The following is a 14,024-nucleotide window of genomic DNA, read 5'->3' as shown; positions in this document are numbered from 1 at the left end:
ACAAGGACATTTCAATTCATTCAACAACTCATGAAGATTTATCACACCGTGTGTTGACTACCGTGCTAGGTACTGGAAATATAAAGTGAATAATCCCACCCCGGAGAGGTCGAGAGGACAAAACCAAGCAGTGAAGATGGTGGCAGAAAGTACACATTGCTCCTAGCGGAGCACACAGAAAGGAGCAGTTAGCTGTGTGGCTGAAGGCCAAGACAGGTTTTGCAGAAAAGATGTTGTGAAAGATGAACAGTGCTTACTAGTGAGGAGAAAACGGTATTTCAGAATGAGGGAACAGGCCAAAGGCATGGAGGCCTGTGCCCTGTATAATAATAATTCATAAACCTAAGTGCTAGGAGAATGCTTCAGAAGAATTAACATTCTATAGGTCTGTTTAACAAGCGGGTGCAGCATTGTGGATCTGTGGGGCATAAAAGGAACAATGAAAACTCTGTTCCTACAAGGTGAGCGGCTCCATGCTGCTTGCCATGGGGGTGTGAGTGTGTGGCTGAAATAAGGAAATGCAATAAGGAAAGTGAAATAAGGAAAATTCCCTCCTTTCTAAAGCAAGCAATACTACCCACTCAAAACCTCTCTTTGGGAAAATGGAATAAGACAATTAAACACCAAGCATATTCCGAGAAAGGAGATGGATAAATTGTACTTTATGGCCTCATAGGTGGATGAATTAAGCAACTATAAATGGGTGTAGTTGCCATCCTATTAACTTGGAAATGTAGTATACCCTAGAGGACAGGCTCCATGAAACATAAAAAAAATGCACTACATGCTTAAAAAGTCACCCCCCACCACTGGCTGAGGCTCACCTGCATGCCCACCACAAGCTCTAACAGTGCTCGGGCTGCTGGGCAAAAAGGTCCCATCTAGTGGGAGCTTTCGAAGCTACCACCACGGATCGCTGAAGGGAAATTACACTTCACTGCCCTTTCTTTGGACTGTTTAGATCACAGTGGTCCTCGAAGCCAGGACGGGAGATGAGAGGAGGGACACGGCAAAGGAGCCATCCAAGGAGAGCGCGTTTGGGGGCTGTCCTGTGAACAGCTGCTGCCTTCTAGCAACTCATTTGTGCAGGTAACATGCTCACAGACAGAGGTTATTTCTGCTGACTTTTGATTTATTCTTTAAAAAGGGTAGTCCACAATAAAAAGCAGCACAGGCTTTGAAAATGTCTTTATCCACAGGGGCTCTTTTTGTAATTTAAAGGTTTTGAATGTTCGAGGTTTACCACTGACAGGCAGAACGCCGGTGATAGAAACAAGCTTTCTCAGATGTAAAAGCTACAGTAACAGAGTAAAGCTATCAGGCCAACACATTTATTTTCAGAGCCATGGGTTCAACCAAGGGAAATACTGTTCCCGGGACAATCTGGAACACATCACACCCTCAAAGGAAGCCTATACTTTTGCCTCAATTACAACGATAAGTATCAGCAGTGAGGGAAAATGCAGAACCAGTAAACCAGGCCGCATGAAAGCAGCAGAGAGGGAAATTCGGTCAACTTCTGGGATCCGTATCAGTGACTAAAACAGATAAGAGGCCAGATTTTTTTTCATGTACATCTTGAATTTATCAGCCTCTTTTTCCTGGGTTTTGAGATGTCCCATTGGCATGCTCATTTACAGTACTTTAGTATTGCTACCAGGAAACAACAGTATCGGGAGGCATTTTCATAATGCATCCACTGTGTTGATGTGCAAAAGCAATGGAGGGGGCGGGGGGGATAGAGTGGGAACGATCTAAAATGAACCTCCAAAAAGAACCACCTCAACACGTAACAAGTTAAATGGCTCTCAACATTTCTCATTATTATTGGAAAGCTACTCAGAACCTGCTCAAGTTTTCAGAATCCCCAAAATACTTTTCATCTTCACAGAAAGATTCTTGGCTAATTTTGAAAACTTTGAAACTCTTTCTAAAGAAAGAGTTATTTTAATTTGGTGACCCTGCAAGCATTATTCTAAACTCAAAAAAGCCCTCTCTCAATGGCCTAATACTTAGGTGCAAAGCAGAAACTCGGGAAGGTCCTCCAAGTTCAGAGCATAATTAAACAAAAGCTATATTCTCCTCACCTGAATTTTCAATTCTTTTAATGTTTGATTAGCAGAAACAAGAAGAGCTTTTTCACCACGAACTTTCCTATGTCGCATACTCCGCCGAATAACTTGCTTTTGGTAGGCTATATAATTTTGATGGGATATCTTTTGCCGCTTTGTTCCTCCATTGCTCTATAATAAAGATCCGAAAAAAAAAGAAAGCACTGAAATTACCCACACTGTGACCCGTGCTCATAAAGTTCATCAGGCAAGCAAAAGCAATTTATTTATCAGACTGTTAACCATCTGAAATTCAATATCAACAGTGAATAGGAACTCGCTGGAGGTTCTTAGTAGGCTCAGACAAAACTGAAAAAATTAAACGACAAAATACACTTCTAACTGCATATAAGCTCCAGGATTTTAAAATGTATGTATTATAAAAAGGAGATTTAAAAGCAAAATTTTGACCTTAGAAAGACACAATTATGATAAACCGAAAAATTTTTTAAGATTATTAAATTTAATCCAGTCAGTGTCAAAAGGGAAAGAAAGGGGTGTGGAGGCAGGATAACTGTTCTGGATAACAGTCTAAACTGATACAAAACAATGCATATCTTAATTGTATGCTGGTTTGAGGAGGGAACATTGCTTCAGACACATTTGGGATAGGTGAAGAAATCTGAGGTTGGGTAAACAGGACACTGTCTCTACTGATAAGCTGGTTTAAGAACTTGGAGGTGGAATGCCATGATGTGCACAATTGACCTAAAGATGGTTCAGCAAAAAGTACAGGCATACATATGGGTATATACTATATATTGTACCAGTCTTTTATAGATGAGAACCAAGTATCTTTCTACAATACTCCAATAAATGCCTCATCAAGAGGTTAACAGTCAAGATTATTCTGCTAACCAGGACAGGGAATGAATGAAACAAGATTTTTAAAATAATCTTTTCTCCTGGTTTAATTAAATCTGGATGAGGTAACCCCCAGGCTCTGCCTCTGGTTTCCGAGGCTGTCACTGAGTGTCAGGTGTGCATAATCAGAGCGGTTCAGGGGTCATTATGGACACAGATGCCACCTACGCATCACCAATGGAGCTCCAGAGATTTACAAAGCAGAGAGGATCAGGGGGTAAACAGAAGAGCATTTGCTCAGGGTGATAGGCCACTGGCTAGGTGCCACACAACGCTAGATTCAGCTCTAGCTGTGCATCTGAAGAGGCACACAGGTGATTCTAACATAAGAAACAAGGTGGGAGTTAAAAAAAAAAAAATTCATGACACATTTTTCTCAATCTCAACTATTCAAGAAAAGGTGAAATTGGACCTAAATTTCACAATTAGGAATATAAGGGAAAATATCTACAACCTAAAATTTTACTTTAGAAATATAAAACACAACCAAGTAACAAAGCCCTGAACATTAAGCAAGATATATTTTTTAATGGGTCTAAAAGCCTTTCCCAGAATTTCTTTTAAATCCATAGAATTTAAATCGAACTTATCTGACAAAAAGCAATCCACTGGTTTTAGAAGGCTTTCAATTACCTAAGTAATATCCAATACTGGGTACATTATTAACCTAAATTGTAGATAAGGTCAAAGTCAAAGGAACTGGGTTGATCTAGCTTAGAGAAAAGAGGAAAGGGGATTTGTTCATTTCCATTAAGGACAAATAGAAATGCATCATTTTATATTACAGGGATTTAAAACAGCAATTACAGAAGCTTTGTATTGAGATAGTGCAACGTATTACAAAGAAAAGATTTGAGGAGGCCGACATTCTGAAAACTCTTGACATTCTTCTGGGACCAACTACTCTTTTCAAAATGGAAGGTTACACCTTTTTTGCAAGACAAAAATGTTTAAAACATTCTAGAGTATACAACAATGAGAAGACAAAAGAAAGTACAAAAAATAATTATGTCATAAAAAACAATGTTCCCCAACAAATATTCTCTATCGTATTTATAAAAGTGAAATCTGTTGTCATCTGTATCTGAGCAACAGAACAGCAATTTAAAAATTGCTGTGGGTATGACAATAATAGGTAAAACCAGACATTAAAACAGTTAAAGTTCCCCAAAATCGAAATCACTTGAAAACGTTTTTAAAAGTTTTGTAAATAACTCTTAGGCTGAAAAGTAAAGCTTGAAATGACAGAAATAAGGACAGTAAGAACACAGATATATATCTAGCTTTACAAACTTATTTACAAAGTTTACCAGAAGAAGAGGGATTCCCAATTGATTATTACACCATACTCCCACTAATAAACAAACTACCAATAAACTACCATGGTACTGCCGGCCAAGCAAATGAAAGAGAATGGAGTCCTAAATCAGGATGGACACAAACACTTCTATTTAAAATATATCAATGGAAAAAGCAAATACACTAGCTTGTAGATCTGACTTGAAAAATGGACTGTAGAGGAGATGGGAACATAAAACAAGTCGACAACAAACAAGATTTGTTATGTTTGCAAACTCCTATTCAAGAGACATATTACTTAACTCAATAATCTCAAAAACCATCCCGAGGAACAGAAGGCATACATGTACATAAATTTTAACGAGGGCATTATTTATTATAGGAAAATATCCCCACAAAACTGAAAACCTACATCCCCATAAAATGTATGGATTTGGTTAGCACTGGGACAAGGGGGCCCTCCAATGCTGAGGGACTGAAACACAAATTTGGGAGGAGTGGCTGATCACGGTCAGCAGCGCCTGACTTTGTTCTTCCAAAGGTGTTTTAAAATCAACAAATGCTGACGTATCTCTTTATGCCAGTTGGGAAGCTACAAGTAACATTTTCCTCAGGGAGACCAAGATTCAAGTCAAGAGTGCTTTTCAGACTTTCTTAATCACAGTTGAAAATGAAGTAACAGTATCAGTATGTATACACAGAGAGGCCAAGAAACCCAGATAATCTCTGCTCTGTAACAGATACAGCAGATGGCCATTTTATCACTTTCATTCCTTCAGGGAGGATGCTAACCATAATCCGACTACACTGTTTTTTAGCAGTAAAGAAAGAACACAAATATCTCTAGTTAATTAAAGCTAAACTCTAATTAGAGTAGAAATTCCATGAATTTAAGGTAAATCTAGAATATTCTGGTGTATAATGGTCTGACTTTTTGAGAAGCTAAACTTATCTACATCATATATCAACCAAACATATGCCCACATTATTTCCTGTTCTTGACATTTTTCTCCAACATCACTGTGAACATGCAGGATATAATCAAGCAACCAAATAAAAGGGGGTAGAAATACCCTAACAAAATACACAGAAAATAGGTAATTTTAATAGAAGAAAAATGAAAGACTAATGCCGATTCTAGTCATTTGCCTAACATGTAAGAGACCCAAAAGTCTCTTCTATAAACTCCAATATTATAAAGGCTACTGTGTGTTTTCCTTGTAGTCAGGGAATCTGAGTTTAATAATTTTTTCATACACAAAGATTCCATGATTAAGCAACAAGCCAAGATATGGGTCAGTTTAAGTTTTCTTTCCAGGTAAAAAGTGAATCATTTCAGTATATTTTAGCCTTTCTGGCTTAATAGCACATAGTAACTCTAGAGTAATGTAGCCCATGGCTTTTCGTGAGAAATCAGGGCAGCTACAGCATGCTACCCAATGCAGGAAAGCGGGAAAAAAAGGGGTCCTGAGAACCGACATCCTGCATAGGCTACGCAGAGATGTCCAAGAGCTCAGAGTGACTGCTCTCAGAACAGCAAAAGGTGTAACAATGAAGAGCAGCTTCAACACATACTTGATTAAAATCTGGATCTTTTTCTCCATCCGGTTTAGCTTCTTCCTTATCCTCCTCTGTTTCAGAACTACTCACATTTAGCTCTGGAGCTGAATCCTTCATCACCTGAATGTGTCAGGAAAAGACAGAAAAGTAGGTCAGACCCTAGGAAGGCGAGCTATGGAGGCTGTGGGGCTTTTAAAATTTTTTTTTAAAAATACATTTATTTATCTATCTTTGGTTGCGTTGGGTCTTCGTTGCTGCATGCGGGCTTTCTCTAGTTGTGGCGAACGGGGGCTACTCTTTGTTGCAGTGCGTGGGCTTCTCATTGTGGTGGCTTCTCTTTGTTGTGGAGAACAGGCTCTAGGCGCATGGGCTTCAGTAGTTGTGGCACGCGGGCTCTGGAGTTGTGGCTCGCGTGCTCTGGAGCGCAGGCTCAGTAGTTGTGGCACACGGGCTTAGTTGCTCTGTAGCATGTGGGATCTTCCCAGACTAGGGCTCCAACCCGTGTCCCCTGCATTGGCAGGCAGATTCTCAACCACTGTGCCACCAGGGAAGCCCAGCTGTGGGGCTTTGACTGGCCACCTTTATCAAGAGGAAGCACACCTTTTTCAATGGTGGGGTAATAGATCAGATAGAGGATCAAGACTCAAGGGCTCTCTCTCTTTTCTGTGCTCTTTTAACATGTTAGTTCTTATCCTATGATTTATTCTCGTATTTAATGTGTTTGCCATAACTGTAAGCGGTCTCTGCAGAACAGTTATCAGATTTTACAATGATGTTATTTTGCAGAAGTTCAAAATTGCTCTACATTTTCCCTAGTACACTGATCGTCAAGCCTTTTCAAGTTCAGACAGGAGTCCCAATGCGCCTTGAGACTGAGAAAATGAAGGATGGATGAAATACTGCTATCAAACTAAAAAATAATAATAAAACTTTACCTAAATTGGATACTATTTTGTACTAGATACCAATATATACATGCACTAATAGGTACAAAAGATATAAGAAAATTCTAGGGGAAAAATTGAGACATTTTTACTCAACTTCATTTTCTCAGCAAATTAGGAAATGAGGCCTTAATTCAACTTGTGAAGCAAAACCCTAGACCATTAGAGCATAATTTGTAAGTTACCCTTCTAAAATAATGTGTTTGGTAACTATCATCAAATAAAACACATTCTATTTTGTCTTTAATTCCCAAAACCTTGGAATCAAATTAACAAGATGTCCAGAGATATAGGTCAGGATCTACCTAAGAGCCATTCCTAATATAGTGAAAATGCTCCAAAAACAATCCACAGCAACACCCCTGCTCCCAAATTATACCCAAATCTGTCCACTTCACCTACCCTTTAATAGATAAAAAAAATCCAAGAGGCTCTAAACTGGCTGTCCTTCTTTCCGTTATGCCCTTACCAACTCCAAACACAATGGCCAGGGTGACTTTTTGAAAGCATAAATGAGAACACACCATGACCTCTCTTGAAACTCCAGTGGCTTACATCTACGCTTAGACTAAGATCCCAAATCCTTGGTGTGATGTATAAAGGCCGATAAATTTTGATCCCTAGTCACCTATCACTTTCCCTCCTTGGAAGAAACTTCTCTCTAGACCAGTGCTGTCCACTGTGGTAGCCAGAGGTGACACATGGCTATTTAAATTAAAGTGAATTAAAAACTCAGTTCCTCAAGTCACCCTAGACACATTTCAGTGCTCCACAGTCAAATGCGGCTAATGGCTACGGTGTAGATACAGAACATCTCCATCACTGCAGAAAGCTCCACCGGGCAGTGCTGCTCTAGATACAACTTATTCTGTTGCTTGAGCACATTAGGCTTACGGTTTTGCCTGCACTACACGTCACAGGCTGACTCTCTGACAGTTAATGCTTAGGTAAAACAACTCCTCCTCTGACGCACCTTTCATACCCATGCCCTATCTAACAATGCACCTCCGCCTCTATCCGTCTCTCGCTTTACTTTGCTAGATTTCCTTCAAAGTACTTGTTCTTGTCTGAAATTATCTTATGAATTTATGGGCTTATTCTTGATCTACCTCACTAGGTACAAATATTCTTGACGGTAGGTAACTTCTCTGTCTACTGCACCACCTGTATCCCCAGCACCAAGACCATTCCTAGCACACAGCTGACACTCAACCAATATTCGTGTTTCGATTAATAACTGACTAGATCCACATAAATCACATAACTATTCCTTTTCAGTTCTAGTCCAATGGCTCCGCCTGCACAATGCCCTCCCACCAAAAAAAAAAATAAGGCAACCCTAGTGAAAATCCAACAGCAAGTCAAAAGGCAAGCTTGATCATTACTAGGCACGACCACAAGAGGGACTGGTACCTTCTTATTATCCACGACTTTATGGACGTAGATGGTGGCTTGAGTGTATTCACGCAGGTCCCTCTGCTGTTGACACAATAACCCTTCTCTACATTCTGGACAGAGTTCTTTAAAAAAAAAAAAAAATAGCAGTGGTTGAGGAATTACTGTCAAAGAATGAAAGATCTAAAAGAACATATCAAAGTTACCAGAGTGTATTCATCAAAATATTACTCATATTTTCTGTTAACCGTTGTATTCTATTGTATGCAAACAAGGAAATCCATTTACTGTCGACAAACATACTAATAATGAGGTAATTATATGATACTTCCCATCTGCGGAATATACTTTGGAACACCACATGATCTTTAAGTAGAAAATACAATATTGACATACTCTTTCCTTCCCCCTTAAAACGCCAACTTTTAACTACATAAACCAAGAGCAATATGAAAACTTACTAGGCTCAGAAATATACTGTGTTTCTGAAAGGTTTGCATCTCCTCCTTCAGTTCTCATGATTTTAATTACATGATCCACGACAAAGAGCTTTTGTATCATTTGCCACTCACTGGGCCATATGAGAGCTATACTGTGCAAAAAAACACAACATGCTTTAAGACACAAGGACATACTCCATCTCTAAACCAGAATTATCAAAACCAATATTTAATACAAAATTAAGAAGGAAAAGATACATCAACAAGGAACAGTAGTTTTTTCATACAAAAAAATGTTACAACAGCAGTAAAACAAAATGGACTGAAGTTATCAATACATGGATCAACATGGCTAAACCTCGAAAACTGAAGTTGAGTAAAGAACTTAGCTACAGAGGGATAAATTCTCTATGATGTAACCTAGAGGCACTGTCCTGGGTACCAGCAGCTTGGAAGGAGAAAGCAGGGCTCCAGGAAGGAGAAGGGAGGAACAAGAGCAAGGCAGCCTCAGGCAGCCTCTTGATTTTTATGGAGAAGCAGTCTTTTTTTTTTTTTAAAGGCTAGTGCTCCACCTAGCAGAGAATACCAGAGGAAATAACGCCACAATTCAAACAGATTCTTAAAACAGACTCTTTATGTCAGACGAGAAACTTCCTAAACACGTTCTATTAATCGCTAGAAGAAAAAAAAAAATCACATGAAGAGAAGAAACTCACAGTTTAGAATCTTCTTTGGTCATGGAAGCAAATGTAAACATGAGTCCCCCGTGAGGACACAGAAGAGCACTGTTTCCAACTGATGACACAGGACTACACCTTGTAGGTTTTCTACTCAAATGAAACAAGGAGGATCAATATACTTCACTATTGCATGACTAAAGAGAAGATTTTTTTACGATGATTATTTTTAAATTAGAGATACATTTTAATGATAGTAATTAATGTGTTTCTCAGGATTATTCATTTAGATTATTAGGAAATAAAACTTTCAGTATATGCTAGTAAAAGTAAGGTACTACGATCAGGATCCATGAATTCTTAAAAATAATAAAATCAACAATAAAAAAGGAAACAGAAAATTTGGGCACATACCTAACAAATTTTCGCCATTCTTCTACGAAGAACTGTGACACAATGTAGAGGACATCCGTGTCCTAGAACAGAAAAATCAGATGAAAGTATCCACTAATTCACTGCATTCTTAACCTAAATCCTATAGGGGAAATGTCTCCACATACTGTGGTTTTCCTCTTTCAAGCTTCATAAATAAAATGGAAATACAGCCCTCTACCAAGCAACCAGAACTAAGAGTAAAATCCCCGGGATAAGAAAACTATACAAATGAGAATTAGAGAAGCTCTCAGTTGTTCTGAAACCACTGTTCATCAGGAATTTGGCAAGGGTCTTACAAAGGTGAGATGAATTCTATCCCTTGTGGGAATCATTATACCTCTGGCCAGTTACTGAGACATGGTCTGTTTTTGTCCTGGAACAAATTTGGAAGAGAAGTCTTTTGCTCATTTGCAATCATCTTATGCAAGGCTTCATTTTCTTCTCCTTCTCTTTCTAAAATCTGAAAGAGAAGGAAGCAGGAAGCAATCAACCATCTCCTGCTGACAGCACAGGACCTGCCTCCTCCCTAACCCCTACCAAGAGTGCATGTCAATTCTCCGGGGAAGTCAATCCAGGGAGGTGGCATTCTAATTTCCACAGATGTCAGGACAGCGTGCAGCACCTTGCACTGTGAACAGCATTCTTTGTAACTTGGAAACTCGGGAGCCTTTGGGAAGTACTGCTGCAGTTTGCTCCAAGCCTCTTTAGAAACAAGCCTTCTTTCATTTTCAGATATGCATAACTCCCCTAAGTCAAAAAGGGCAGGGGGGGGGGCCGGAGTAGAGAGAAAAGGTTAAAAAAAAAAATCAATATATACCCTCCAAAAATCTATTTTATATTTCTTAAACTTAAGACAAATTTGTAGGGCCTCTTTTCCTTCTGTTCTAAAGTACTGTAATTCTCTCTCTCTTTCCTTAGTTTCAAAGTCTCTAAACTTTTAATTCCATCTAATTCTAAACAAGCCAGCCATTCCTTTGTCCTTAATCTAGGCCTTTCTTCCTACCAGTGAAGGAAGCACTAAAAGGGCTTCCAGGGATCCTGGTGTCCCTGTGCCACCCCAGGGGTTGTTTAACAGTATTTCGTCTGTATTTCATCTCCACCCGCATTCAAATGCCACGATTTCCTGCAGGATGTATTTTCTCCGTTTTACCTTATTACTTTACTAAATTCATCCCGAATTGAAATGCTATTTTCAAAGTTGTGTGAGACTCACGCTTAAATAGTAAAGCAATCTACTGTTCAATCGTAAAACCATATCCAGTCGATTGACCCAGTTAGTTTGCTATTACTACTGCAAACACCCTGAACCCCGTGGGTCTTTAAAATTCCTAGAAGAGAATAAGCAGAGTGCTAGTCACCACTACCCTTCATTTCCTCTGAAGGTCACAGGAACGCCCAGATGGCAGTGACCCTCAGTCTCAGCAGCCCCTCCCGGGCTGACTGATACTTCCGGCATTTCAGGCCCTTTCTCCTCACTCAACCCCTCACTGTGCTTGTGGTTCCAGTTTTTATTGCTTCAGCTGTTCCCAATAGATAATTAGTGAACTGCATATAGTACCTATATGGTTCTTTACCCAGAAAACCATCTTTAAGTTTCCAAAGGAAAATGTGTTTCTACCCCCATTGGCAAGATACTTGCATGTTTACATGAGTATAAAAGCCAGGGGCTTTCTAAATGCAGTATCCTGATTCTTTGCTTTATGTGTTTTATAACAATAAATAAACCAAGAATCAGAGAAATTAATACACCCAGGGTCACCACAACTGGTGGATAATGGAGCTAGGATATGAAACCAGACCTCTCTCATCTAAACCCCATAATTTCTAATGCCTCAAAATGCATCTTCTTAACTTCCATCCGTCACTTCTTATTGAGCTTTGACAGATCCTAAGAAATGATTACTTTGCTTTAATATACTTATTACCAGAGAAAATAGATCACAATGTAAAAATTAACTTTATTTCTGAGTAGGCTGTTAACAAATTTCCTCTGAGGTTATGAAAACTTACTTTAAAATGCTATCCTGGGGCTTCCCTGGTGGCGCAGTGGTTAAGAATCCGCTTGCCAATGCAGGGGACACGGGTTCGAGCCCTGGTCCGGGAAGATCCCACATGCCGCGCAGCAACTAACCCCGTGAACCACAACTACTGAGCCTGCGCTCTAGAGCCCGCGTGCCAAAAAAGCCCTTGCTCCGCAACAAGAGAAGCCACCGCGATGAGAAGCCTGTGCACCTCATCGAAGAGTGGCTCCCACTCGCCGCAACTAGAGAAAGCCTGAGCGCAGCAACGAAGACCCAATACAGCCAAAAATAAATAATTAATTAATTTTAAAAAAAGAAAAGAAAGAAAGAACTCCAGGGCAATTATACTTTTTAAGTGGTTTCCTTTTTTCTTTTTTTTTTTAAGGGACCGTTCCTCTGTATACATATGTTATAACCCAATCTGGTTCATAAAGGGAGAATATAGGAAACAATAATGCAAATACACAAACACATATTTTAAACAGGATTCCACAGACTCTCTGGATACACTGCCTCTTGTTTTGATGTAAGGTTGCTTTTACTTTATGACTGGCTGTATTGTAAGATGTGCATTACTCAGGTAATTAGAGAAGAACACAAGTTTATTTCTAAAATCAGCAATGTATCTTAATAAGTCACTTCACTGCAGTCAGAAATTAAATACTGCAGTCAATATTAAATACTTCCAAGTCAGTATTAATCAGAAAGTCCTCTACTCTACCCCTAGTCATGTTTCTAAATTTAGTTTCACATCATTTTAATAACTACCATGATTTAATGTATCTGAATAGTTCGACCTCACCACAATAAACTTTTACTTGTGACATATGAATTTTTAGAAATTAGACTTGTATCCTGCAATATATAACATTGCTTCTTAAATCTTAAAAGAAAGCCAATAAACTAAAATCATTTTGTAAGCAACATCTCCCAATACAAGATCAAACTAGTCATGAGAGATTGAATTCACCAAACATAATTCGATAACCTAATGCCCAAAGATTCTTCTGGTAAAAATAGAAATCTAGTTAACAATGAGTTTAGATTCTGGATAAATCCTCTCCCCGACAAAATCTAGTTCAAACTCTAATACTTTGGGGGCACACAATATCCAAAGAACTTGTAAAAAAAATAAATTAAAAAACTGCTTTTTTAACTGCTCAGCTGCTTAGTAAACAGGTATAATAAACAAGGTAGTTAAGGAAGTTGTTAACCATTAAATGAATATAAAATGAAATGGATAAGAAAGCCTGATGGATAAGGAATATCTGCAGTAAATGCTAAACTCTATGATAGTAGCCAATCATATAATGGAATATATAATCCATTATTAATTCACACAAAATCCATCATAAATATACACAGGCTTTAAAATATAAAAATGCAAACATGGACTTCCAGATAAAAATGTTTTTTTCTTTCTTTTTTTTTGCGGTACGCGGGCCTCTCACCGTCACAGAGCACAGGCTCCAGACGCGCAGGCCCAGCAGCCATGGCTCACAGGCCCAGCCGCCCCGCGGCACGTGGGATCCTCCCGGACTGGGGCACAGACCCGCGTCCCCTGCATCGGCAGGCGGACTCCCACCCACTGCGCCACCAGGGAAGCCTGATAAAAATGTTTTAAAACTGCATTTACTTCCAGTTCCTCCTGAAACACCATTAAACCACACTAAGGGGACCTTTTTTAAAGATACAAAATCATAATGATGGATAAAAGAAAACAGATGGGACAACAGGAACAAATATTTTAGAAGCTTAAAGGTGGATGGATAAGACAAGAAAAATGAATTCTAAACTGACAAAAGAAGTAACCCAATTTACTACACATTAACCCACTTACTACACAGAACTGGCCCCACAAATCCAGGAATTAGGGGTACCCAGAAGAGAACAGACTAAAAGACTATCTAAGAGGCAGTTAAAATTCTGAGTTGCCCTTCTATACACCCTACAGATACCTGCACCCGCTATCCACAAAAGACAACACAAGCTTCTCTGATGATATAAAACCTAAGGCCTCTGCACTGGGGGACACAAAGCTGAGATAAGAGGTAGTGCGCTGAGATGCGGATAAGTGAATGTTTCCATACAGAATGCAGAGACTCCCAAGCCCTCCTCTTTACAGCCCTGGAAGTGACAGCCAGCTCTGCATTTTCCAGGCAGGAGAATGAAAGATCCTTATGGAGAAATCTGAGCAGTCCAAGAAGGGATAATCAAAGTGAGAATTCTCCAGTGAAATGGCCCAGCCAGGACACCCAAACAGGGAAGCTGGCAGTCC

The 14,024-nt window shown here is 39.3% G+C and overlaps 1 protein-coding gene across 3 annotated transcripts in view; it reads right to left on the bottom strand.

The window, feature by feature from the left end:
• USP48 (ubiquitin specific peptidase 48) overlaps window positions 1–14,024 on the bottom strand; it is a gene marked incomplete at its 3' end in the record, with an annotated part of 66,895 nt that overhangs the window by 7,438 nt on the left and 45,433 nt on the right. For all 3 annotated transcript variants that reach the window (XM_082648600.1, XM_082648601.1, XM_082648599.1), the window contains exons 16-23: window positions 10,348–10,472; window positions 10,063–10,185; window positions 9,705–9,766; window positions 9,330–9,440; window positions 8,635–8,765; window positions 8,192–8,298; window positions 5,850–5,954; window positions 2,088–2,243 (exon numbers count right to left, since the gene is read on the bottom strand). In XM_082648600.1, the coding sequence (XP_082504726.1) occupies window positions 2,088–2,243; window positions 5,850–5,954; window positions 8,192–8,298; window positions 8,635–8,765; window positions 9,330–9,440; window positions 9,705–9,766; window positions 10,063–10,185; window positions 10,348–10,472 (920 nt within the window). The remainder of the gene's footprint in view (window positions 1–2,087; window positions 2,244–5,849; window positions 5,955–8,191; window positions 8,299–8,634; window positions 8,766–9,329; window positions 9,441–9,704; window positions 9,767–10,062; window positions 10,186–10,347; window positions 10,473–14,024) is intronic.

Source organism: Grampus griseus, assembly GCF_964374135.1.
Source record: "Grampus griseus genome assembly, chromosome: 1".
Taxonomy (NCBI): domain Eukaryota; kingdom Metazoa; phylum Chordata; class Mammalia; order Artiodactyla; family Delphinidae; genus Grampus; species Grampus griseus.
The sequence above is the reverse complement of the archived record's forward strand: the minus strand, read 5'-3'. Positions and strand labels throughout refer to the sequence as shown.